General features: G+C 39.6%; 2 protein-coding genes across 4 annotated transcripts in view; one reads left to right on the forward strand and one right to left on the reverse strand.

Annotated features, from left to right (window-relative positions):
• PPM1D (protein phosphatase, Mg2+/Mn2+ dependent 1D) overlaps window positions 1–14,715 on the reverse strand; it is a 44,707-nt gene extending 29,992 nt beyond the window's left edge. Inside the window, exons 1-2 of one of the 2 annotated variants that reach the window (XM_072637749.1) lie at window positions 13,983–14,715; window positions 8,809–9,034 (exon numbers count right to left, since the gene is read on the reverse strand). In XM_072637749.1, coding sequence (XP_072493850.1) covers window positions 8,809–9,034; window positions 13,983–14,442 — 686 coding nt within the window. In that variant the 5' untranslated portion in view covers window positions 14,443–14,715. Of the gene's footprint in view, window positions 1–8,808; window positions 9,038–13,982 lie in introns of both variants that reach the window. The other variant, XM_072637747.1, reaches the window with a different exon arrangement.
• A 235-nt stretch (window positions 14,716–14,950) lies between these two features.
• APPBP2 (amyloid beta precursor protein binding protein 2) overlaps window positions 14,951–23,292 on the forward strand; it is a 95,184-nt gene continuing 86,842 nt past the window's right edge. For both annotated transcript variants that reach the window (XM_072637745.1, XM_072637746.1), the window contains exon 1: window positions 14,951–15,056. The gene's annotated coding sequence lies outside the window, so the exon portion shown is untranslated. The remainder of the gene's footprint in view (window positions 15,057–23,292) is intronic.

The following is a 23,292-nucleotide window of genomic DNA, read 5'->3' on the forward strand; positions in this document are numbered from 1 at the left end:
AGCCTGTGGGACCAGTGCAGGAGATGTGAGTGGTCTGGGACTAGCCCCAGAATGGCAGAGGGGGGAGGGGATGGAGAAACCCACCTTGCAGCCACAGCAGCAGCAAGGGCAGCTACAGCCACTATTTTTGGAGCTCTAAGCCCACAGATTGTGGGGGGATTGAGCAGCTGATAGTATACCTCCACCCCCACTGGAAGCAGAGAACTACCTTGACAAAGAGCTCAAAAGTCAAGTAAATGCCTGGGGAAACGAGGAAAAACCAAAAAAAAAGAATCAGACTATAGAATACTACTTTGGTGACAAGGAAGACCAAAGCATGCAAACGGAAGAAAACAAAGTCAAAGTTCCACCATCCAAAACCTCCAAGAAAAATATGAATTGATCTCAGGCCATGGAAGAGCTCAAAAAGAATTTTCAAAATCAAGTAAGAGAAGTAGAGCAAAAATTGGGAAGAGAAATGAGAGTGATGCAAGAAAATCATGAAAAACAAGTCATCTGCTTGCTAAAGGAGACCCTAGAAAATGATGAAGAAAATAACACTTTAAAAAATAGACTAACCCAAATGGCAAAAGAGATCCAAAATGCCAACAAGGAGAAGAATGCCCTAAAAAACAGAATTAGCCACATGGAAAAGGAGGTCCAAAAAGCTCACTGAAGAAAATAATTCCTTCAAGATTAGAATGGAGCAGAAGAAAGCTAATGACTTTATGAAAAATCAAGAAATTATAAAACAAATCCAAAGGAATGAAAAAATGGAAGACAATGGGAAATATCTCATTGGAAACACAACTGATCTGGAAAATAGATCCAGGAGAGACAATTTAAAAATTATGGGACTACCTGAAAGCCATGATCAAATAAAGAACCTAGACATCATCTTTCATGAAATTATCAAAGAAAACTGCCCTGATATTCTAGAACCAGAGGGTAAAATAAATATTGAAAGAATCCACTGATCACCTCCTGAAAGAGATCCCAAAAGAAAAACTCCTAGGAATATTGTAGCCAAATTTCAGAGCTCCCAGGTCAAGGAGAAAATACTGCAAGCAGCCAGAAATAAACAATTTGAGTATTGTGGAAATACAATCAGGATAACGCAAGATCTAGCAGCTTCTACATTAAAGGATCAAAGGACTTGGAATATGATATTCCAGAAGTCAAAGGAACTAGGATTAAAACCAAGAATTGCCTACCCAGCAAAATTGAGTATAATACTTCAGGGGAAAAAATGGTCCAGACCAGAGCTGAAGAGAAAATCTAACTTTCAAACACAAGAATCAAAAGAAGCAAGAAAAGGTAAACAGGAAGAAGAAATCATAAGGGACTTACTAAAGTTGAACTGTTTACATTCCTACATGGAAAGATAATATTTGTAACTCTTGAAACTTTTCTCAGTATTTGGGTAGTTGGAGGGATTGTATGCATATAGACAGAGGGCACAGGGTGAGTTGAATAGGAAGGGATGATACTAAAAAAGTAAAATTAAGGGGTGAGAGAGGAATATATTGGGAGGAGAAAGGGAGAAATGGAATGGGGCAAATTATCTCTCATAAAAGAGGCAAGAAAAGGCTTTTTCAAAGGAGGGGAAAAAGGGAGGAGGTGAGAGGGGAAAAGTCAAGCTTACTCTCATCACATTTGGCTTAAGGAGGAAATAACATGCACACTCAATTTGGTATGAAAATCCATCTTACATTACAGGAAAGTAGGGGAAAAGGATGTAAGGGGTGTGGAGGGGGCATGATAGAAGGGAGAGCCAATAGGAGGAGGGAGTAATTAGAAGTAAACACTTTTGGGGAGTGACAAGATCAAAAGAGAGAATGAGGGGCAGGATAGGATGGAGAAAAATATAGTTAGTCTTTCACAGTATGACTTTTATGGAAATCTTTTGCATAACTACACATGAATTGCTTGCCTTCTCAGTGGGGATGGGTGGGGAGGAAGGAAGAGAAATTGGAACTCAAAGTTTTAAAAACGAAGGTTAAATTGTTTTTACATGCAACTGGGAAATAAGAAATACAGATAATGGGTATAGATCTATCTTGTCTTGTAAGAAAATAGAAGAGATGGGGATAAGGGGGTGTGATAGAAGGGAGGGCAGATTGGGGGAATGGGGTAATCCGAATGCACAGTGTCTTGGAGTAGGGAGAGAGGAGAAATGGGGAGAAAATTTGTAACTCAAAATCTTGTGGAAATGAATGTTGAAAACTACAAATAAATAAATAAAAATTTTTTTGAAGTATAGAATAATTTCAACATGTAATCTTCAAGGTTGTCCTGGCTATTTCTTTCTGGCCAGCCTTCTGTTCTCTTCTATTCATTTTTTTAAGTGTCAATGATTGTCTTTTCTTTCCTTTTATGGGAAGGGAACCCCAACACTACACACTCCTCCCTTGCTTCCCTTAATCCAAGGGGGTGGAGGAGAAAGATTTTGTAGCAAATATGGGTAGCCAAGCAAAAAAAAAAAAAAAAAATCCCGCATTGGTTATGTCCACAAATGTAAAATTCATTCAGTATCTTGAATCCATTAACCCTCTTCTAGGAAACAGGCAGCATGTTTTATCTTTGTTCCTCTCTATTTGGAGTTTATCTTGATATACAGTGTGAGATATTGGTATTTGCCTGATTTCTGCCAGACTGCTTTCCAGTTTTCCCAACAGTTTTTGTTAAACAGTAAATCCTTACCAACCACAGTAATTGGGGTATCTTTAGATTTATCAAAAAATATAGTACAGCATCTCCTTTGGTATGCTGTGTACCTAACCTATTCCAATGATCAACCTATTTTTTAACAAGCATCAAACAGTTTAATGATTACTGTGAATTTTTTGAAGACAAAGAACATGGAGACAGGCAATGTATCAAGGACCCACAAAAGTTAGATAGTAAAGTATGGGTTAGAGAGTTAATCCTGACAAGAAAAATGTCTTTTGAAGCAGGAGGAAATACAATGGTTTAGTTTAAGAACAGTATTAAAAAAAACATATTGCCTGTATGTCCTTGTTACTTCATTTCTTTGGGGCTCAATTTTTCTCATGTTTAAAATGAGAGTGGGACTAAATGATCGCTAAAAAGTCTATTCTAGGTCTAAATCTATAAGTAGTCCAATTATATGATTCTGTGGAAGGAAAATGGGATGACTAAAATAAGAATAAAGATGTCATGCTGAATGGCTTCAACTAATCTATAAAGGTGGTCTGCTATAAAATTAGGACCATGGAGTTTATGGATTTTCTGAAATTTGGAAGGTTTTCCAAGCATTCTTATAGAATAGAAATATAAAATTGAGATTTCCTATAAGTATTGCTTTAACTTGTCCTACACTCAATTTTAACAAATGACTCTGCTTATGGGGTTGGAACACAGAATGCTTTAAAGATGTCATGATCTCAAAAGTAGTCATTTCTCTGCCACTGTTACTTCCACGTCAGTTTCATTATCAGCAAAGTAGACTTTGGATCTACCAGTAATTTGATTAAATATTGTAAATATCTGAGTTAATGTGCCAGGCATTGGGGAAACAAAAATACATCTGAGTTTTAGTACTTAGGAAGCTTACATTCTGCAGGGAAGGAAGGATAAGACAAAACACACAATGAATTACACAAGGCATACAATTATGGGGCCAAAGGAAAACTTTCAGGCAAAGTGCTCTAGAACAATTTGACAAGGAAGAGATCACTTTCAGATTGGTGGAGCAGGAGATCAAAAAAAGCTGTAAGAAAGAAAAGGCACCAGAGTTGTCTTGAAGAAAAAAAAAGGATTCTGAAAGGCAGAGAAGAAAAGGAAGTATATTTTAGGTATGGAGGAAGGTCTGAGGGATTATAGAAAATAGATGCAATATACATTGTAGTGGTAGAGACAACACTGTACAAAAAGGCCTTTTTATACATACTTGAGTTTTGTGCATATAACTCTCCAAAACAAGTTAGCTATACTCCAAAGATAAAGATAGTAAAGTAATCCACCACTCCCACATTAGCTCAAATCAGCAGCCACTCTTGGTTCTAAATAGGCCGAAACAATTGTTGCTAGAATATTATCTCCCTCCTAGAATCCAAAAAACATTTGGGTCTCTTGGCTTGGAAATAGCCACTGAAATGTTTATTAAGTATGTGAGCCAAGCAATCAGAAAGTACATTCCTAACCAAAAAGAAAAAAACAAACTGATGTTTTTGCACCTAGCTTCCCTACTGCTATTATACCTGAGGTTTTCTTAAAACCAAAATGCCAAAGTAAGACTGTAAATATTACGCAAGGGACCAATCAAGGAAAAGCAGGAGACTAAAATAAACAAAACTTGGGCCAGTTCATTCCTCTAGTTAAATTAACTGCTGAGGATTGTCAGTTTCACCACACTAGTACTTTTCATCTGTTCTCCATACTCCTACTGTAATCACCCAAGCCCTCATTACCACTTAATGAACAACTGTAACTATCTCCCTAATAGATCTTACCTACACTCCATCAGAGGAGTTAGGTAGAGGGAAAGGAAATAAGCATTAAGTGCCTACTATGTGCCAAGTGCTTAATAAACATTATCTCTGATCCTCACAGACATCCTGGGAAGTAGATATTATTTTCCCCTTTTTACAGTTGAGGAAACTAAGGCAGACAGAGTTTAATTGAATTGCCCTAGGTCATAAAGCCAGTAAGTATCTAAAGTCAAATTTGAGTTCTGGTCTTCTAGACTCCAGGCCTAGCATTCTATCTACTGAGCTAGAGCCTGGATCTATGATTTCAATGGTATAAGAAACTCCTAGATAAGGAAACTTCCTCCACCAGTGAAGGTCAGGAATTCTGGAGTTCATACTTAGAGCACAGCCTACAATACTGAGAGGTTAAGTGACTTACCCAAGGTCACACAGTCATTACATTAGAGGAAGCCAGGTCTTCAGGGCTTCCAGGTCAGCTCTCTATCCACTATAACACACTGCCTCTACCCCTCATACTACTGACAAAATATCAGATTTGGTCAGGTTGTACCTCTGATGAAAAATCTTTAATATCACCTGAGTGTCCAAATAAAATCCTTCCGCCTGGCATTCAAGGCTCTTTATAAAATGGTGGCACTCGATCATTCTAGCTTTACGTTATTATTTCTTGCAGTGAGTCTGACCCTCCAGGTAAACTGCACCTGCTCTGTGTTGTCTGAATATACATTATCCTATCAGTGCCTCCATGCCTTTGCTCATACCTGAAATATTTTCCATTTCCTTCCATTGTTGAAGTCAGAGCCATCCTTTAAAACTAACTCAAATGCCAAATAAAAAGCATTCCTTGATTCTGTTGTTTATAATAACATGTTCCCTCAGATGTCACGAGGCATTTTATAGCTTCCTAATGCATTCATCTTACAATAGCTTATTAAATCTGTGTGTCCTATCCCCTACTACACCATAAAGCTGCTATGGGACAAACCTGGGTTGAAACCCCACCTTGAAGAAGCAGAATACCTTTGAAAATTAACATGATCTTTATTATGCTTAAAAAAATAAGCAAGTAGTGCATCACAGAGACCTGTGTTACTTACTATCTTCTTCTATTCCACTAAATATATGCAAATGCCCATTTTATTTGCTTTTTGTTAATTCAGAATAAAAAAATATGATTTTTTTTAAAAATCCCATCTAAAATATTTACCAATTATATGATTATGGGCAAGTCATTTAACGTCTCAAAGTTACAGATGTTTTAATTACAGTGCCATTTACTTCAATTTGGAAGGCTATGACCAAAAGTTTGTTTATGTCTCCAAAACGGACTAAAACGAAATGTCACCTTTTAAGTGACAGAAGAAAAATTTTTGGTTTAAAAGGCACTTCAAAAATACAACAAATGGAGCATTTAATCCAATGAAATCTTCCTTGCTAGAAAATGACTATCTAGGATATGAGATTCTATTAGAAAGTTCTTTCAAAAACTTTCTCTTCTACCATTATACACACAAATAGCTGAACACGACTAGATGATAATTCTTAGACTATCATCAGGAACTTTATCCATCCAAACTCAAAATGAAAGGGGTAAAAGGGGTAAAGAAAAAGGTATCCATCAAGAAAGTATAAAATTCAAGTAACCCACTAATATATTTAATTGCATCAAAAACTTGGATCATTTGGGCTGCAAAAAAGACTACACTAAGGAGACACAAGAGAATACCAACATGAGATCCTCACAAGGAATACAAATAACTATAAGGCTTTATAGCATTATTTTTTAAAATTTCATAAATTTTTTAAGCAAAGCTTTAAAACAATCTCAATGAAATATATTTAAATATATTCACATGTTATTACTATACTCCCTGCTTCTGGCTGATCTTACATTTCAGTTTGGAAAACTGGGCTCCGTATACTTTTTTTAATATATTGATATCAATACAGTATCAATATATATGATGATATATAACTGGTTTCCTTTGTAATCCTTTATGCATTTTAAAACAATATTATTTTGAAGTATCCTTAGGCTTTATCAAAATACCAAAGGAATCTGTGACACAGAAAAGTTCAACACCCTTAAACTATGAAAATACCATAATAAAATTAAGTTTTGAGTCTCAAAAATACCTACTTTTAAACATGTAGTTGGTAGGGACAGAAGAAAGGAAAGTAATAACAGTAGAATCTGGTTTCAGCAGGCAAGAGAAAAAAATATCTAAAGTCTGGTTTTGGTTCAGCCTTCCCTCCAACCTCAAACTGCCTCATTCTGGAACCTCAATCACTAAGACTAAAATGCAGCCTTTAACAATGACTTGAGGGAGTAGGAGTAACAATTTTTAAATGAAAGTTTGTTATTACTAGCTAGTTTACTACAATGCTAATGGCAGAAAGGAAAAGAGATATTCCATTATTAGGGCAAATGAAAAAGGAAAATGGACAAATATATGCATTATAATCTTAAATCAGAGACAAGTGAAGAAAGTAAAAATCTGACAAGATATTAATATGGAAAGTCATCCAAAGGGCATTTAAGGTTAAAAATGAAAAGAAGACAACAAAAGAAAAAATGAAAAAAATGTGCAAAAATAGTGGAACCACCATACTTGGACTCTTAACATCACAGAAGAAATGACACTTAAAAGAAAACACAGATGGAAAAATAAGCTGGGTCAGACTCAGTGTATATACAGAAAAAAATCCATGACAGAGGCAAAACAATCATGAAACCACTGAGGAACAAATACACAAGATCTCCAAAGGAAAAGAAGGCAACAAAAGTTTAAAAAAATTCTTGGACCTTATTAACAACAACAATGACAACAACAACAAAAAAAGACCAAGTGAACATCAAAAACTACAAACTTATCTAGCTACTATTCCAACTATATAAAACCTTTAACAGACTGATCCATTTATACGCAAATCAAGGGCAAACTCAACAAGGCTATTAGTAAGGAACAAGGCAAGCTTTCCATTCAACAGGGGATCAAATTTTCCCATTTTGCAATTGATTGAAAGGTGTTAAGGACATAAGATACCACTAAACATATATTTTTGTTAGTTTTATACACAACATATGTATGTATATATGTCTAGATGTGTGTATATATTAGAATAAAATGCCACCTTATGTTTTTTTTTAACAAAATGTTTCCCTTCATGAATCAATATCATTTGGAATTCCTTAGAAAATGGAACAGAAATAACAACATTCAGTGATATTCTGATAATAAACATCAAGTAAAAGACATAAAACAGGGAGCTGTTATTCTCTCGCTAAAGGTTATGTGCCACTGTGATGGAAGAGAAACAGCACAGAGTCCAATTTGAAGAGAGCTTCCCTGTGGATGGTTGAGTTCTTCCAGATGCTGCTGTCTGTAGATAACACTGTGCTGATTTTATCTCACAAGACATTTTAAAGTGTTCCGAAACAGAGCTTCATAATCACTCAAAGGAGTTTGGTCTGTCCATCTATACAGGCCAGGTTAAGTGAATGAAAAAAGTCAAAAGCCCAGATTTCATTATGCACTTGGATGGACACCCTAAAGAGCTTATCCAGTAGTATATCTAGTGCAGGAAATAAAGGTAGCCAACAAACTAGACTAAAAGTTGAAAAGGACAGCACTGGATTGCTTTCAGGAGATTTGAGAGCCTAAACTTCCCATGAATGTAAAAGCCCATTTTTTTCAATACCCCCATTTTGCAAGTGGCAGCAAGATGCAGAACACCATGGCCTCTGAAAAACTAAATATGAGTACTACACAGAGGGCAATGGAGAGGCACATGCTAAGTGTGACTAGGATGCAATATGTAAGTAGGAACTGCAAAGAACAGGAATAAATCTCAAGGGATTATATGACAGGAAAAGATGGACTGGTCACGTGGCAAGACAGAATCACAGACAACCAGAGAATTCCTCTGATATAATAATAATAATAATACAAACATTATTATTACAGTTAACATTTATACAGAATTTACTCTGTGCCCAAAACTGTGCTACATGTTTACAATTATGTCATTTCATCCTCACAACTACCCTGAGAGGTTTCCTCATTTTATAGATAAGGAAACTGAAGTAAAAAAAGGTTAAGTGATTAAATGCCCAGGGTCACTCAGCTAGTGTGTCTGAAACCAGATTTGAATGTAGGTCTTCCCGACTCCAGGCCTGGCACTATTTCCACTGCACCACAATGTGGGGAAGAAAGTGAGGAATGCCTCTAACTTTAGTAAAAGAAAAATGTGCTAAGGATTTTGATATACACACACACATCCTGAATAGACTTAATATCTAAGGCAATAGAAATTGTTTCCTTACTATAAAGCGAGTAAGATAGAAAAAGAAAAAAAATTAACAATACACTACCTCCCACCAAGTCCTTCAATCCTTTCTCTTTCTTTGGGAAGTTCAGGTTTGTGGTCCTGTGTCACTTCCACAGCTCTGACAAAATCATCCTTTGGGTCATCCTGAACTCCGAGGACCACTCCTGAGTCTCCCACATGAGCTACGTACATCTTTGTGCCTCGGATGATAACTACGCTTGCAGTTGTGCCCGATGTGCTGGGGAGACCGGTCATGGTCTTAGGCCATTCTGCTGTAATGAGAAATGAAATATAGGTTTTATTCTTGTTTTTTTCAACACAAACTTAACAAAAAATATCAGCAGATATGGTAGTACCATCATGTTAAAATTTAATCACAATAGATATAACTTCCACAAACCAAAGAAATTTAAGAAAATGTCAAATGTATTCAAATGACATGTTAATACTGATCATATTCGTTAAATATTTATCAAAAATGTTCATCTAGTTCAATCTTCCAATGTTCTTACCTCAAAATAAAACTACCCAATTTTATTTCTATTACTTCTGCATAATTCTTTTGGCTTTAGATTATATTTTTATATTTAGGGGCTAGTATATGTTAAACTACTTACTTCTGATAGCTGAACAGATCATTTACTGTTTCCTATTCAATGTTAATTTTACGGAAATGATTTATTAAACACCAGCAACACATAAGAGGAGCCAGAAACTTAAAAACAAAGGAAAATCACAGAAGTGAAGAAATGATGGCATAGGATACCATAGTACAATACCAAATACAAAGACTTAATTATTTTAAAATCCCCCAGAGAATTAAAGGAACCTAAATGTTAACAATGTTTTGATTGGATAAAATTAACCTCATTAATAATGTAAGTAAAAAAAAATTTCAACCAACAGCTTTGATGGAGTTTATTAGGTGATTAGAGAATATGTAGGAGACTATGTAGAAAGGAAAAAAATGACATTTGTCTTTAAAAATTATATTCATACAAACATCCTAAAAAAAAGACACAAGATACCTAAGAAAGTTCCCTAGAACATTAAATCTAACAAGTTAATAAAAAAACCTGAGAAATACTAATAAACCTTACATTTATATATATATATATATATATATATATATATATATATATATATATATCTACACACACACACAGCCCAATAGAGACAAGTCTACCTTTCATATTTGTCTTTCCATTTTCCTGCCCAGAATTTATTTATCTAATCACTGGGAGCTATAGAGTTCAACTAAATTACACCAGACATTTATAAAACAAATAAAGTTAAGGATTCTAAAATGCTTTTGCCTTTTACAAAAAGACATGAGAAGTAGCTTCTTCACTAGATCCAACTTATTTATAATTTTAAAAATATAATCATATAAAATTAATGTATAGATGCATTGTCACAAACTTAAAACATCATCAAAGGAGAGTATAACTCAAGGGAAAAATTATAGGTTAGGCAGCAGATAAATGAACCATACCACTGTTTACCAACTTCTCTTTCACACTAAAAGCCTATTAAACCTTAACAGTATATAATTTGTTAATTTGAGTACCTGCTCTGTCACTAACTAGCTTTATGTAACTAGCTTTGTGACCTTCAACAAATCATTTTAACTTCTCTAAGTCTCAGTTTCCTCCACTATAAAATGAAATGAAGGGAAGGAGAAGGACTGAATTAAAGTAAGTCTAAGGGTCCCTCCAGCTCTGAGTCTAAGGTCAAAAATGAGATTTCCTCTCTTATCACTCTTATTATGCTCCTAAATTAGACCTACCAATAGATACTACAGTATTAATTATTAATAAAACTTCCCTAAACTAAATAATACAATATTTGTTTTCCTCTAAAGCTTTATCATGATAGAGTTATATGAACACAATGCCTGTTTGAAATAAAAATCATATAGATTACAAAAGCTGGGTATTGTTCTCCTAGATTCCCCACCCCATCTTCTTTGAAAGTAGACTGGACAAAGGGAAAAAAAGCACTGAATCTTTCTTTCTTGGGGTGGTGCAGGGTGCAAGGGGAGGCAGTTGGGGTTAAGGCATTTGCCTATGGTCACAGAGCTGCTGTCTAAGACCCCATTTGAACTCAGGTCCTCCAGAATTCAGGGCTGGTGCTCTATTCACTGCATGACCTAGCTGTCCTTGGATCTCTGAAAGATGATATCAATTTCAAATAAAACATGTTTCCCAAGAAAGCAGAGAATTATGAAATATTGTTCACATAAGAGGAGTCTCAAATTAATTGCTAAATAACAGATTTCTAACATGGGCAAGAAGGGGAGGTGGGATTAAAATGAAAAGGCTTATTAATAAGCAATAGAAAAAGATATATTGGCATTTAGTCATAATACATCCCAATATAAATCCCATAATATCCCATTCCCTCAACCTAAAAATAAAGTCATTTTCCCTTTCTTTTGGATAAACTAATTTCTTCTTTCATACACAGGAGGAATAATACCTAGGGGAACCTGGGAGAAAAATTTTGCCATTAGTCACACTAAACCATGAAGTTCCCAGAAGTAAAACTAGACAAATCTCTTAAGGAATACGGGGTACACTAAAAAGTCTGTACAATCAAGAAAGCTATTGATAAAATTTATCTATAACAACACTATTTGGGAATTTTAAAAATGGGATCAAAGCGTATGCCCAGTGGCTAAACAAATCGTAAAATATAAATATAACAGGAGTATCAATGGACCTTGTAGAGCAAAAGGAAATCCAAGGACATAGTGCTATAGTATGAAAGATCAAAGCAGAAGCAAAAAATTAATAATACTACATTTATGTAAATGACAAATTTAAATGACAATAAAACTCTAGCCAAAAACACTAGGCAACACTGATACTAAATCAGAAAAGACAGACCAGTGCTCTCCTCAAACAAAAAGAAACATAATAAAGAATAAGATTGCATGTACCATCCGACCAAATCACACATGCTATTTTACTTAACTATTCTCAAAACCTTATGCTGTGAAGGATTCCACTGTACCCTGGAATTTGTATGATAGCCGGAAACCATTTTATTTATTAAATGTTCTCTCTTAAAAAACTAACTAGGAGGATTCTTCTAGTATTATTTGTTAATTAGCCCTCTTTTAGTGTCAAGTCTTTGATACTTTGTGTACTTTGCTCCAAAAGAAATTTAAAGAACACAACCATTGAGGTGAATAAGGGCTTACTTTATCCACAGTTGGGGATAGATAGAAGCCTGCAGTTTGTAGTATAAAACATACTTTGCCTTATTTGTCCCAAAAGAGCCTAGAAGCATTTATAAATAACTCTACACCATAACAAAGAAAATCTCTCTTCTAGAATCAAATTTGTAAACAGTCTTACTCCATGATTTATAAAAACAACAGCAATAGCGTTTCCAAACAAATTCGTTGAGTCAGTAACTAGAAGGTTGCTAGGAGTGGTATGTTTTTATTTAAATACTAAATTTACCATAACTCCACTTACAACCAAGTGCTTTAATTGAATACAGTAATACTAAATAATGCCTTATATCTCAGCTCCCCTGCACTTTGTTACAAGTGTGTACAAAAAACAGAACTCTGTGTTATACTTCTAGAATCTACCGTACTGCTTTCAACTCCTTTCTTCATACTCAAAAACAAACCACATGTATAATAGAGCCCTCTGGGATTGGTGGGGAAATAGCTCTCAACATCTGACTGGCTGGTCCATATCTCAATCAAAGAACTCTGGGCAGAAAGCCAAGCAGATAGCAGACTGACTTTGGGAGGAGTCTCGTTCACAGCCACAACTGCAAAACCAGCGCTTTTAAAAATATCTCATATTTGGCTAATTAAGTATGCTACTCGAGAAACACTGAAAAGTTCTGAAAAGGACAAACATAACACGGGTTTGGTTTTTTTTAATCTTACACCGATTTAAGAAACATGCGCAGAAATTAGCAGTTAAATTCCCCGGACCTTACATTTTCAGTTTGTTTTGCAGAAGCTTTCCACTATGCGGAAACTCCCTCCCTCCTCTCCACCCCCATCCTGATTCGTAGCCTATTAGAGAGATGCCAAAGGTTCATTGGGTAAGTCTATTGTCTTACAGCTGGTCTCAAGAGGCAGGACTTGAACGTAGGTCTGCCAAACCAAGTTCTGATTTCTGTTCTTGCATTACGGAACCGACTCTAATAATTGCTCAACAAAGTAACCTCAACTATATGTTCTGCCTATACCTTATGCCTGCGGCTGTCGCTTATACTCCAAAACCAAAATTTTTGCAAGCATTTTCTTTAAAAGACCTAATCAGATCTATTTCAGTTATACTGTTATTACTCAATTTATCTGGATAGTAATTCTTAAAACTAAGAATTCCTAAAGGAATGCGAGGTAGCAATTAATAATGATATTCAAAACATTCGGTAGTCCTTTATCACAGAAGTTCCTCACATTCTCTTAGTTCTTTAAGAATTAGGAATGTTTAACCTGGACGAGGATTAGAGAGTGTTATAACAGCTGCCTTCCAAAGGGCTGAAGGAATGTCAAATCAAAGGAGTCAGACCTGTTTTGTCTCGGTCCCAAGGGGCAGAACTAGGAGTTAAATAAAACCAATCTAAGCTGCAAAGAGGCCAATTTAGATTCCAGGAACGGAAAACTTCCTAACACTTGGAGGAATCCCTCGAAAGGTCTTCGAGAAAAGCCCTGCTGGGCCGCTTGTCCGGCGAGCTGCGGGGAGAATTCTTTTTCGGATACGAATTGGGTCTGGACGGCCCGAGGTTCCAACACCCCATTCTACAATTCTGAATCCTACTCTGCACATCCACCCCCACTCCCGAATGTCAAGAGCTCAGCTTTACAGAACACACACCGAGTGCTGGACAAGGGGCGGAAGACGGCGGCGCGCCCAGTCCTCCGGGGAGCAGCAAGCCGAGGCAAGGATGGGGACACATTCAACCGAAACATGTCCCCATCAGGGGCTCAGGGAGGCGAGAAGAGAAGGCGGGATGATTCGGTCGTTTCATCTTTCGACCAAACTTGGCGCCCGGTTTTAAATGGTCTATTGGCGCTGGGGGAAGCGGGGGATGGTTGGGGGGTGGGGAAGGACCCTCTGAGAACGGGTGGGGGGTGCAAGCAGAGAGGAATCAGGCTGCAGCGGGGAAGGCGGGAAGGCAGCCCGCGCGGGACGGGGAGGAGAGGTGGCAGCCGCGGTCACGGTCACGGTCACTCACCCAATTTCTTCCACATGGCCAGGTGACAGGCAAGGAAGCCCTTACGGATGGCGGTGCACACTTCGGCCGGCTCTGCCGAGCCGAATCCCTTCTGCTTCTTAATGAAGCCCCACAGGTGCTCCCGGGCGAACTGGGCCGCTTCTCGCCCGCCGTGACCATCGCACACGGCGAAGAAAGCCACTGAGGAGCGGCGGCGGCGCCGCGGATAGCCGCGGCCCGCGGCTGGCGACGAGGCCCCGGCGCCGCCCGCCGACTCGCGAGGTCCTTCTCGGGCCGCCGCCGAGGGGCCCTCGCCCCCAGGGCCCGTCTCATCCCCGGGAAGCAGAGGCGACGACCCCAGCAAGAGCTCGTCATCCGCCGGCGGCTCCGGCTCCACCACGATCTGGGTCACGTCCTCCATGTACTTCCTCCCTCCTTGGTCGGAGAAGACGCTCACCCCTAGCGAGTAGAGTCCCGCCATGGCAGGATCGCCGGGACCCTCCCAGCCCCACACTGCCCGCCCGCCGAGCCCGGCCGCGCGAGGTCCAGGCAGCGCGCTCGCCGGCCGCCAACTATTGTTTATCTTCGACGACGGCGGGCGGGGGGAGGGGAAAGTGCGGAGAGGAGGAGGCGGGGGAGGGGGCGGGCCCCGAGCAGGGCTGGGGAGGAAGGGGGGGAGTGGGGCGCCCGGGGTCGGGACTTGTCCGCGAGAGCTGAACGTTGAGCTGAGGTAACAACGCTCCCCTGCCGCGGCTCCGGGTTCGCGCCTGCGCAACGCCCCTCTGGTCACCTCGCCCCGCCCTCCCCACCCTACTTACTCACATCCGTCATTCCCCTCTGCTGTCGTCACTCTCCTCTCTGGGTCTCTTCCTAGACTTCGGACCAATCCCAAACCAAGGCAAGGCCACTCATCCACCCTCCCCCCCCAGTCTGCCCTCACTTTCGTTCCACTTCTCCCCCTCTACTTGCTTCTTCCTGTGGGCTAGAGGAGATCTCGCGAGATCGTCCGCTTGTCCTTCCCCCGCCGTGCGGCTCTTCCCTCGGTTATACCTCGGGCTCGGAGCTCTGAGGCGATACTAATTCTTCTACTTTTCGGTACTACAGGGAAAGCATGGGCGGGGGAGGCACGGCCGATAATGGGAGGAAGAGAGCTTAAGAGAGAGAAGGCAAGAAATCTCCGTCCGGTGTGAGGGAAAGTTGTGGGGAGTCGCCTCCTCCGTGGCCCCGCGGGCGGACTCCCACCTCGTTAGGCTCTGGGCCCCAGCCCCGGCCTGGCCCGGGGGCTGTTTCCCTCTTCCTTCCCTGCTCCTCAGTTTTCTCTCATTAATCTCTTGGAGGGGTTCCTGCCTTTAGAATCCCAAATCCATCCTGTGGTTTTTAAACTACCGATGTCCTTAACGGAAAAGGTCGCACAATTTGGCCAAATTGAATCTCGTTCTTTGGGTTTTCCCTCTTCGGTGCCACAGTGCCCTTTTCGTTTAAAACGAGAGCGTGTCTGCGAACCCACACGAAGCGACGGGAACTTCCTAAAAGCTAGTCCGGCGACCTTTAGAACTGACGCGGTGTGGAAGACTGGGGGCTGGCTGTTTGGTTTCTTGGGGGTAGGGCCTTGAAAAAATGCTCCTCCCCCAAATTTAAAAGAAAGGCCATGAAAATACGATGGGTTTGGCTCGAGAGGTTTTAGCTTTTGTTATTGATCAGTGATGTCTAACACTTTAGGACCCCGTTTGGCTTTTGGTTTTTTGGGGAAGGATACTGGAGTGCTTTGCCATTCCATTTTATTGAGGCGAGGCATACGGGCCTAAGTGACTTGCCCAAGGTTATACAGCTGGTAATTATCTAAGGTTCTATTTGAACTCTCCAGGCTAGCACTCTATCCACTTCGACACCTAGGCTTATCATGAATCAACTAAACACTTGAAAGGAGGCTATCTCCAGTCCCCTTGATGTGTATCTGGTCACTGGACCCAGATGGCTCTGAAGGAGAAAGTGAGGCTGGTGACTTTTCACAGCCCTCCCATATTTAAATCCAATTTACTTGCTGGTCCTGGCCTCACCTCCAGGACAACAAAGGACATACAGCCACAAATACTTGCAAGCACCAGAAATCTTTGTCAAGCCTACCAATTATTTTCAAGAATTGAAAGTGGGATTGGGGGTGGGATAAAAGGAAATGCAAATGTTTATTAGAAAATTCTGCAGCTAATCTTTCTCTTCGTCATGAGAGCTCAGTCTTCTTTGATCCTATCTAAAACCTGGTCTTTTTATTTTAAAACTAAATGAAGGAAAAAAAGTAAAGATATCACAAATACTCTCCTTAATTGAATGAATGAAGTACTTCATTACTTACTTTCTGTTAAGCAGTGGAATCTAAAAGAAATGTAAGACTGTTCCTGTTCTCAAGGAACTTACATTCTAATGAGGGGGTCAACACATATGAAAGGTTTCAGCTGGAAGTCAATGGAAAAGTTTCCTGGTGCATCAGCAAAACAGGTTAATATCTCTTCTTTAAGACATTTCCACTGGAAAAAAATATCAGTATCTAATGTTAAACCATTTGAGAGTGCGAAGGACTTTGGTGGCAATAACTTTGTTTTTTGGTCTTCAGTAGCTGTGGCTGACGCACGTTCAAGAACACTTGTCCAGTTACATCTGCACAAGTGTTGCTGCCCAGGATTATGGCAGAGGGTAATGGGCTCTTGGAAACATTGCTATTCCCAAGGCTCTTGGGTTCAGATCCAGGGCTACCCACTATGAGAATACTTGGATTTCATAGAATGAAGTGTAGCCTGCCTCCTTACCAAAGTTAATCTCTCCTTCTAATCGCTTTAGTTAATTGGTCCCAGCCTTTTCCCTCCTCTATTCCTTGCAAAGATCATCCCCTCATATATTTTCAGTTTTTTCCTGCATATTATTTCATCTGTGTAACCAAAATATTCTCAAGAATGTCTTGTCCTTTAAAAAAAAAAAAAACTCTTCCATGGACCTTGCTATACCACTTCAGGTAACATTGTACTGTTGAGATTCAAGATGTATTGCAGGGTTGTCTTGAAAGAATTCACAGGTTGAGACCATTTCCAACCCAAGCAAAGGCATTTATGGAGGATTATACAATTATGTCATTACAGAATATATGAATATTAAAATATAGGAGGGGTTTATTGATATGGGGAGAGTTCTAGACTTGGTGAAACTGTGCATGTTCCTGCTGTTCCAGTGAGGCAATGAGGAATATGATGAAGCGGGTATATTGAGTCTGGGGGCAGTGGCTAGACTCCATCATTCCCCCCTCAAAGAGCTGGGACACAGATTCATTTGGGAGAAGGACAGAGGTCTCAGCTTCTGTAACTTCTTCAGACTGACAGGGGGCTTAGAATTGGCTCTGCCTCAGTGAGTCCCAGAGGGGAGGTTTACCAGAACTGAGCACAGCCCACATCCAGAGGATGATGGGTATGATGGGTGGGTACCCCATGATATTCTTCCTTTGGACTGATGAAAACCACATACTTTCTAAAAGTAATATAAAAGTTTACCAGTTTGAAACAATATTATATATTTGAAACTTGAAACAAACCCATTACCAATTCAGTGACTTCAGTCCTGTTGAATGCATTTCCAAATTACACAGAAAATTGGGCATCTCATCACCCTTGGCATTGTAAACTGGTCACATCTAATTGAGGAACTAATAATAATAGTTAACATTTTACAGTATCTGCCCTGTACCAGGCATGCATTTTACCTACTTATTTATATGCACTTTATACTCACTGAGGCAATTGCTTAAGGTCACCCAGTTAACAAATTTTAGATCTATGCATTTTCCCAATTTATCTTAGTGCCAAATAGTATAATACATTCTGCCTTATCTTAAACATCAAATTAGGAGTGATAATATTTCACTTAAAATGTGACCAGAATTAATTCACTTATCTGGATCTATGTTCCAAAGGGTATTACACAGAATCTGAGGTTATGATTTTAATGCTGACTGTAATATTTTATACAAATGCTACTTATTCCAAACATTTCATATTATAGGGTCTTATATTTCCATCCAATCCACTGCCAAAGTTTGTCAAAGAGGCAATCTAATATTACAGTTATCACACTTAAGAGCATGTTTTAATTAGTTCAAATCTGCGTTCCACAATTTTGGAAGGAACACATAGCTTATCAATTTACTTGCACCTCTCTGTGATTTCTTAAAATGAATAGGAGTCTCATATGATTTAGTCAAACTTCCAGTTTTAACACACATACTGATTTTAAAAGTTATTTTAAAATTAACTAGTACTTTACTTTGTAAGATTCCCTAAATTCTAGTTAGATATTCCAGTCAAATTCAATTTAATTTTGATTGTGTCCTGATTCACACCAACCTTTTCTTTTTTTGTGACCCAGGAAAGGGTTAAGTAACCCATTCTGTTCCAAAGTACAGCCTTGAAACTTGCATAGCCCCCAAACTTGCCTTTCTTTGATGAGTGAAATTGTTTCAGTTTCATGGTGTGTTGTGGTGGCACCATCTCAAAGAATTGAGAGGTAAACCATCTCTAATCCAAGTATAAGCATTTATTAGGAATGATCCCTTCCTTAGGCTGAGTTCCAAGAAGAAACAACAACTTAGTAAGATAAGACAAGCAATTTTATAGTGTAATAATACTGATTACACAATAGAAATTATGAATATTAAAAAAAAGGAGGAGTTTGTCAATAGATTAGGTAATCAGGATTGTCCCAGAATTGGTAGAACTGCGCATGCAATTACCCACAATGCATACAGAAAAGTCCATTGGGGGGGGCATTAATATATGATAATAATATTATAATGAGCTTCTCTATATCATGTTTACTCTAGGTCAGTTCTTTACTATTACTGTGCAAGCCCTTAGGGGACACCTTTTCTGTGGTTCAGTGGTCAAACATCCTGGTTTGCATCCTGGTGGTGCTGCTTTTTAATTGGCTAGCTATTGTAGTCCTGTCTGGTCAAGACAGATATTTAGGTATTGTGGTTCTGTCTTGGGCTAAATGGATGATGTGATTATGGTTGAGAACAGGACACACCTGTTCAGTTGGATCTGAGGGTAGTGGCTATATTGAGTCTGGGGGCCTCTGATGTGGTTAAAGCCAAATTGTGTGGTTAAATGTGGACATGCCTGCTGTTCAGTCAGGCCCATTAGGAAGTTAGAATGGTGGGGCTAGGGACCTCTTTATTATAACAGCCTATCAAATTGACACTACAAACTCAAATTTAGTTTGTCCAAAATGGAATTCATCTATCATCTAATCAAAACCAACCTGACCTCCAAACTTCAATTTTTCTATTGATTTCTCAGTCACCTAGGCACAGAACTTTGTAGTCGTTCGTTCTGAGCACTTTCTTCCTTTACCACACATGTCCAATCAGTTTCCAAGTCTTACAGAATCTGTCTCCCAAGATATGTCTCCCAATCTAACCACCTTTCTTTTATTCTCATTAATTCAGACACTCATTACTTCTTGCTTGGATATTAAATTAGTTTGAAGAATTTTAACAGGAATATCATAAGAGAAAAATTCCATCTAATAACATACAAGAGCCTTAAAGTAAGAGGGTATCTAATCATGCATTTATATGTGTAGGAATTATGAGCAAATAGTATTAATCTTCTCACATTCATAAAGGAACCATGGAGCACTTGCATTTACAAAAATCATAAACTTCATTTACATTGTTGAAGTCACTGAGTATATTGTGTTCCTAGCTTTGCTTCCTTTTGCATCACTTCACAATAAATATTTGCATGTTTCTCTGTATTACACATTTCTCAAAGCACTACAAAACAAAATTGAATGTTGCAAAAGCAAAAAAAGGTTTGGACTTAAGAAGATATAGAAGACACCTCTCCCAACTCCTTTATAGAGATGGAGTTGGTAGAAATCCACAGGTGTAGAAGATTGCAGAATATCAGATCTTTTTATATGTTGATCATTCTTGCAAAAAATTATTTTAGGGGGGTTGGAGCCAAGATGGCGGAGTAGAAAGACACACAAATGCAGAATCTCCCCACATAGCCCATAAAGTACCTGTAGAGAGGGACTCTCAACAAATTTTGAAGCAGCAGAAGTGGAGAACAACAGAATGGAGGAGATTTCCAGCCCAAGTGGACCTGAAAGACCCATGGGAAACGTCGGTTGCACCAGACGCGGGGCAGAGCCCAGGCCAGCCTTGGCTGCTCCACGCTGCACAACAAGGCTCTGGGAGGAGGACACCTCGGGGGCGGAATCTCCAGTCGCAGCAGCGGGTTCTCAGATCCCTCAACCCACAGGCGCCAAAGGTCAGTGATGGGGTTTTTTCAGCTGGCCAGGAAGGGAGAAGGGCCTTCTCATAGCTCTGGCCTCAGGCAGCAGCCAGTAGAGGCCACTTTGGGCAGGACGCAGGAGTTCTAATCAGCCTGCGTACATTGTTGGATCGTAAAAACCTGGGGGCACTGAGGAGCTGAGTCTTGCCTTGGCCCTGTGTGGAGGCCCTGTGGGAGATGGTCTTTGTCTCACACTGAATGGTGGCCCTGCCCATCCAGCTTATCTGAAAATCAGCCCCCAGTGCTGACTTGGTGGAACTAGGGGCCAGGTGGCTGTGGAGAGGTAATTGCTAAGATTCTGGACACAAAAGTCTCTCCCTGCTTCCAGATCAGTGTACACGCTGGATTGTGCCACCTTAGAGGAACTGAGATCTTACAGATTCCCAGACAAAGGACCCAAAAGTCAAGTAACTGGTTGGGAAAATGCCCAGAAAAGGGGAAAAAAAATAAGACTATAGAAGGTTACTTTCTCGGTGAACAGATATCTTCTCCCATCCTTTCCAGTGAGGAAGAACAATGTTTACCATCTGGGAAAGACATAAAAGTCAAGGCTTCTGTATCCCAAATATCCAAAATAAATATTCATTGGTCTCAGGCCATTGAAGAGCTCAAAAAGGATTTTGAAAATCAAGTAAGAGAGGTGGAGGAAAAACTAGGAAGAGAAATGAGAGAGATTCAAGAAAAGCATGAAAAGCAGGTCAACACCTTGCTAAAGGAGACCCAAAAAAATGCTAAAGAAAATAACACCTTTAAAAATAGGCTAACTCAATTGGCAAAGGAGGTTCAAAAAGCCAATGTGGGGAAGAATGCTTTAAAAAGCAGAATTAGCCAAATGGAAAAGGAGATTCAAAAGCTCACTGAAGAAAATAGTTCTTTAAAAATTAGAATGGAACAGATGGAGGCTAATGACTTTATGAGGAACCAAGAAATCACAAAACACAACCGAAAAAATGGAAGATAATGTGAAATATCTCATTGGAAAAACAACTGACCTGGAAAGTAGATCCAGGAGAGACAATTTAAAAATTATGGGACTACCTGAAAGCCATGATCAAAAAAAAAAAGCCTAGACATCATCTTTCATGAAATTATCAAGGAAAACTGCCCTGATATTCTAGAACCAGGGGGCAAAATAAATATTGAAAGAATCCACTGATCACCTCCTGAAAGAGATCCAAAAAGAGAAACTCCTAGGAACATTGTGGCCTAATTGCCGTGGGCTACCCAAGTTGTCTTACCTTAGTCCAGGTCTTCGGTGGTCAGCCGGATAAACGTATTGAGAGAAGAGACTTTGCAGAGTCAAACAAGGGTTAGGCTTTATTCAGTCTTGGTTACATGTCCATATGCAAGCAAGTTCTTCCCCAGGAAAAAGGGACCCTCCTCCTCCCAAGGAGCAAGGATCATACAGCAAGAAGATGGACGTGAAAGAGGGGAGGGACCCCCAGAGGGGACCCCCCTCAGGCTTTCCTGCCCCTACTTAAGCTCTCCCAGCTGCATAGTTTGCACGTGAATACCGTGCATGCTCTCAGCCCCTAGTTAATTAACAACAGGTGTGCTCAGACCACAGACCAATCTCAAGGGTGGGATGCTCTCCCCAGGAAGTTTCCACTGAGAAGAGGTGGAAAAACAAGATAGCTCGTGTTTCACTCCTCAATTCCCAGCTATTCCCTGGGGGGCCTCGTGAGAGATCTGAGGTTTAGAAGCCCTCATTTTTACCTGCCCGAAACCATTCACGTGAGAACTGAGCTTACACCTCAGCACCACAGTTCCCTGGTCAAGGAGAAAATATTGCAAGCAGCTAGAAAGAAACAATTCAAGTATTGTGGAAATACAATCAGGATAACACAAGATCTAGCAGCTTCTACATTAAGGGATCGAAGGGCATGGAATAGGATATTCCAGAAGTCAAAGGAACTAGGACTAAAACCAAGAATCACCTACCCAGCAAAACTGAGTATAATACTGCAGGGGAAAAAAATGGTCTTTCAATGAAATAGAGGACTTTCAAGCATTCTTGATGAAAAGACCAGAGCTGAAAATAAAATTTTACTTTCAAACACAAGAATCAAGAGAAGCATAAAAAGGTAAACAGCGAAGAGAAATCATAAGGGACTTACTAAAGTTGAACTATTTACATTCCTACATGGAAAGACAATATTTGCAACTCTTGAAAACTTTTTTCAGTAACTGGGTAGTTGGTGGGATTACACACACACACACACACACACACACACACACACAGTCACACACATACACATAGAGAGAGAGAGACAGAGAGCACAGGGTGAATAGAATAGGATGGGATCATATCTTTAAAAAAATGAAATTAAGGGGTGAGAGAGAAATATATTGGGAGGAGAAAGGGAGAAATGGAATGGGGCAAATTATCTCTCATTAAAGAGGCAAGTAAATGACTTTTCAGAGGAGGGACAAAGTAGGGAGGTGAGAGAAAAAACATGAAGCTTACTCTCATAACATTCAACTAAAGGAAGGAATAAAATGTACACTCATTTTGGTGTGAAAACCTATCTTAACAATACAGGAAAGTGGGGGAGAAGGGGATAAGCAGGGTGGGGGGGATGATGGAAGGGAGGGCAATGGGAGGAGGGAGCAATTAGAAGTCAACACTTGGGGAGAGATAGGATCAAAAGAGAGAATAGAGTAAATGGGGGGCAGGACAGGATGGAGGGAAATATAGTTAGTCTTACACAACACGACTATTATGGAAGTCATTTGCAAAACTACACAGATATGGCCTATATTGAAGTGCTTGCTTTCCCAAAGGGAATGGGTGGGGAGGGAGGGATGAAGAGAAGCTGGAACTCCAAGTTTTAGGAACAACTGTCGAGTATTGATCTTGCAACTAGGAAATAAGAAATACAGGTAATGGAGTATAGAAAGCTATCTGGCCCTACAGGACAAAAGAGAAGATGGGGATAAAGGAAGGGAGGGATGTTAGAAGGGAGGACAGATTGGTGATAGGGGTAATT

This window comes from Notamacropus eugenii, chromosome 2 (assembly GCF_028372415.1).
Source record: "Notamacropus eugenii isolate mMacEug1 chromosome 2, mMacEug1.pri_v2, whole genome shotgun sequence".
In the NCBI taxonomy this organism is placed as follows: domain Eukaryota; kingdom Metazoa; phylum Chordata; class Mammalia; order Diprotodontia; family Macropodidae; genus Notamacropus; species Notamacropus eugenii.